This window comes from Frankliniella occidentalis, unplaced genomic scaffold (genome assembly GCF_000697945.3).
Source record: "Frankliniella occidentalis isolate FOCC.00 unplaced genomic scaffold, Focc_3.1 Scaffold63, whole genome shotgun sequence".
In the NCBI taxonomy this organism is placed as follows: Eukaryota; Metazoa; Arthropoda; class Insecta; order Thysanoptera; family Thripidae; genus Frankliniella; species Frankliniella occidentalis.
The window spans coordinates 1,057,574-1,061,502 of NW_026267193.1; the positions used below are offsets into that span (position 1 = coordinate 1,057,574).

The following is a 3,929-nucleotide window of genomic DNA, read 5'->3' on the forward strand; positions in this document are numbered from 1 at the left end:
GTTCTTTTTTGGGGGAGGGGGGGGGGCGGTCGATTTGGTCAAAATGATCGCAAGTTTCGGATTGCAGCTGCATTCTATATTACGAAGAAAGGATTAGATTCAGACTAAACCTCCACCTCATCATGGAAAGTCACAGTGGTTCATGCAGCAGTTGGAGTTTAAGGCATTAGTAGGCATATTAGTAGGAAGTGTACCATCACCAAAACCCACAGTCTCGTCATGCAATTAAAGCCAAAACAAATAGATACTGCACACGAAAAAAATCAGCGAAGAAGACACGTATTGCGCCTCAAATAAGTCATATAACCCCAAATTCTACAATACACGCCAACAACATATATGATTAGCAAATTAAACGATGATTGTACACAATAGAGATCAACGATATCAGCACATACACGAAATACACTCTCCAGAAAGCCTATTCAAAGTAAATAAAAGTTAGCAGAGGGTGTACCCTTCAACGGAAAGAAGTCAAGAAGACGTATAAAGAACACACATTACAGAAGCGGCATCTCAATCAATACACACATATTCTGTTTTGCGCTGCAGTCGTACATGTCTTAAATACAAAGTGCAACAATAACGACGGTATAGTCTCTGACTGTGCTATGTAATCCCATCTACTAGACAGAAGGTTCAAGAAGGAAAAAAAAGATACCACCCAACAAACAAAAGAACAAAAACAACAAAACCAAACACATCAAACAACGCGAGTAACAACGCTGTGGAGCGTGACCTCCCCCGTTGCAGTACCTGCTGACGCGGCTTGGTCCGGGTTGTCGCCCCTTGCGGCGGCCGCTGCCACTGCGGCCGCCACCGCGATGCTCTTGTTGACCCTGCGCGGGCCGCCGCCCTTGCCGCGGTTCCGGGGTCGCGCGGGCTGCGCGGCCGGCTGCGCCGCCGCGACCGTGGAGGAGGGGAGGCCGACGAGGGCCTGCGCCTGCTGGAGCGCGCTCGCCGAGATGACGACGGACTCGACGCCGGCCGTCGTCACCAGGGTGTACTGCTCAGTCTGTGTCGGCGAGCCCGTCGCCACGCCCAGCGCCGCGGCCTGCGCGGCCGCCTGCTGCTGGAGCTGCTGCTGCAGCTGCTGCTCGTGCATCTGCTGCTCCCGCAGCTGCTGCTCGTGCAACTGCTGCTCGAGCAGCTGCTGCTCTCGGAGCTGCTGCTCTTGCAGCTGCTGCTCGTGCTGCTCCAGCTCGAGCTGCTGCTGCTCGTCCTCCACCAGCTCGTCCTCGTTGACCATGACGATGGGTCCCGCCTCGACGCGCGCCCTCAGCCGGCTGAGGTACTTGGTGACCTCGCCGAGCACGGGGTTCTCTGTCCAGAGCGCGTTCTGTTCACTCGCGTTGTGCTGCCGCGCCAGGTGCATGCGCACGCAGCGCGCCCAGGCGGAGGCGTACGGGCAGTGGGGGCACTGGAAGACGCGCAGGTTGGCGTGCGTGCCGAGCCAGTGCTCCGCGACCCGCGCCAGGAAGCCGCAGCACTCGCAGTCGATGCAGCGGAACAGCTTCTGCTTGGGGTTGTAGCTCGCGATCTTGGAGTCTGTCCATTCGAGCGACTCGTCCGTCATGAACCACGTGTCCGGGGCGTTGGGGTCCACCTCCCCCTCGCCGGCCTGGGCCTGTCCCGGCCCGGCGGAGGCCTCGTCCTCCTCTAGGTGCTGGGCTCCGGCCACCTGCTGGCCGTCAAACGTGTCCACGGCCATGGCGGCGGCCTCGGCCTCCGTCAGGGCCCCGCCCTCGCCGACCACCAGGGCGGCGGTGGCGGCATCCGTTTCGGTCTGGAACTGGTCCTGGAGGTACACCGTCGTGGCGGTGGCGGCCTCCACGATCACACCCGCGGCCTCGACCTGCGGTGGCGACGGCTGCTGCTGCTCCGGCGACAGCTGCTGTTGCTGCTGCTGCTTGAAGGCCTCGGCGAAGTCGGCCATCTTGCCGTTGACGACGATGGCCTCATTGATGACGCCGTTGAAGACGCCAGCGATGACGCTCTGGCCGTTAGCGCCCTGGCCGTTGGGTTGCTGCTGCATGGTCACTGCGTCCACGTACAGCTTGCGCGTGATTTCCTTGAACACATCCTCGTACACATAGTCCATGCCAGAGGCAACGTCCATCATAGGGGGCGTGCCGCCGCTGCATCCGGGACCAGCGGGGGCGGCAGCGCCGGGGGCGGCACCACTGGGGGCGGGGGCCGCGGCGGGGACCAGGCGCAGCACGCACAGCACTGCAGCACTAGGGCGCGCTTCATCCGGGACGGCCGCCTGGTGGTTGCCTCTGGCCTACTGCTACTGCTGCTGGTGCTACGGCGATGCTGGCAGGGTCGCTGCGAAAGAACAGGTGAATCGTGTCAATGAAGCAAGTCAGCCAAGGTGTTTGCAAGGGGGTGGGGGCGAGCAGGGCATCTACCAAACAGACAGCGGTAAAGGAAAGGTACAAGACAAGGGTGGTGGAGGGTTAAGGGGAGAGGTGCCCCGGGACCTGCTATATGCTATCTAGGAGGGTATATTCTTTCAGTGGTCGCAGGGTAGGGGTGAAGGTGCTGTCATGTTCGAGGCGGAACGGCAGCGCAGCGCTCTGTCTATCGACTCAGAGGGCATGTTTTCTTTTTCGCGACCATTGTATCAAAACTCGGGCCGTTCCAGCGACAAACTTCCAGGAAAGTGTCGGCTCACCTCTGCCATGACTCTCAAGCTGCAGTGGGTGTGGGTGCGTGTGTGGGTGGTGGTGCGGGGTGCCCAGACCACCAACACAAGCTACAAGTCAAAGGCGGAGGCTTGAGCGAGCAGGGCAGGGGCGGGGCGGGGCGGTGGCGCGCGGCCCGGGGTGGTGGCGCGGCGGACCGCCCCGCCCCGCAGCGGGGATCGCATGGCGCGGCCCCCCTGGCTGGCCGCCGTCGGCAGCAACGCCCACCCCGCGCCAACCCCCCAGAGCTGCCCCACGTCACAGGCCGGTGTAAACACAGCGTACACGCGCCGCCCCCCGCCCCCCCCCCACGGCTACTCACTTGACTTAGGCCCTGTTCACACCAATCAGCCCATTACCCTAGCGCCTCATGAGGGCCAGGGGGCTGCCCCTGACCGCTCGCAGAGCCACCGGGAGCGAGCAACCCCTTCCGAGACTAGCAAAACACAGAGGCACCTCGAAGAGCTAACGAGGGTCGCCTTCAGTGTTACGGTCTAAGCCCGCAAGACAAATTATTTTTCTCTCTTGCACACACACATTCTTACACGCGTTAGCGAACACACACACACATACACACACACACACATTCACAAATAGATTTTTAACCCTTCGCCTTATGGATGAGATACAAACGGTCGCCTCCAGTCGTCCCAGTAACGTGACGGATGTGCGCCGCGGCGCGGAGGAAGCTTTTCCTGGGCGTCAAGGACAAAGGAATCTACGCGGCAGTGTTTAGCAGGCCAGATGGATGGGGGAAGACCAGCGGGGACGTGTCTGCGGGGGCCGCGAGGGGGACGGGGGCGGACGCTCTGCTCGCACAAAGTGCACGGCTGCATACCTGGCGGAGGCGATGTGCTGCTGGTGAAGCCGGAAGTCGGAAGCCGGCCGGCGCTGAGCGGCGCTAAGGGGACGGTGGCTCCGCCGCACCCATACCAGCAGTCCACCGGGGGTTGCAGGGAGGCTGCCTGGACCAGCGGCTCAGATAAAGTCCTCGGACGGGCGGCAGGCGTCGCCCCGGCTAGCGTCCACGGCCAGCGTACCCGACGAGCAGTCCTCGCCAGTCCGAGCGGCACAGCACCGCTCCGGATCAAGTTTACAGCCGAGCTGAGCCAACCAACACTGGCTCGTGGCGGGCCGGGGCGGGGGCAGGGCAGGCCGCGGGGACGACGCACGCCGCGTCTCGACCCGCCTCGAGCGAAGAGGTGCGGCCTTAATCAGGAGTCAGGAGAAGTAGATCCGCCA

General features: G+C 61.7%; 1 protein-coding gene across 2 annotated transcripts in view; it reads right to left on the reverse strand.

The window, feature by feature from the left end:
• Positions 1-27: 27 nt before the first annotated feature.
• The window catches only part of LOC127749535 (histone-lysine N-methyltransferase 2D-like), a 13,378-nt gene continuing 9,476 nt past the window's right edge, over positions 28-3,929 (reverse strand). Inside the window, exons 1-2 of one of the 2 annotated variants that reach the window (XM_052268070.1) lie at positions 3,526-3,811; positions 28-2,328 (exon numbers count right to left, since the gene is read on the reverse strand). In XM_052268070.1, the coding sequence (XP_052124030.1) occupies positions 704-2,122 (1,419 nt within the window). In that variant the 5' untranslated portion in view covers positions 2,123-2,328; positions 3,526-3,811 and the 3' untranslated portion in view covers positions 28-703. Of the gene's footprint in view, positions 2,329-3,525; positions 3,812-3,929 lie in introns of those variants that run through there. The other variant, XM_052268071.1, reaches the window with a different exon arrangement.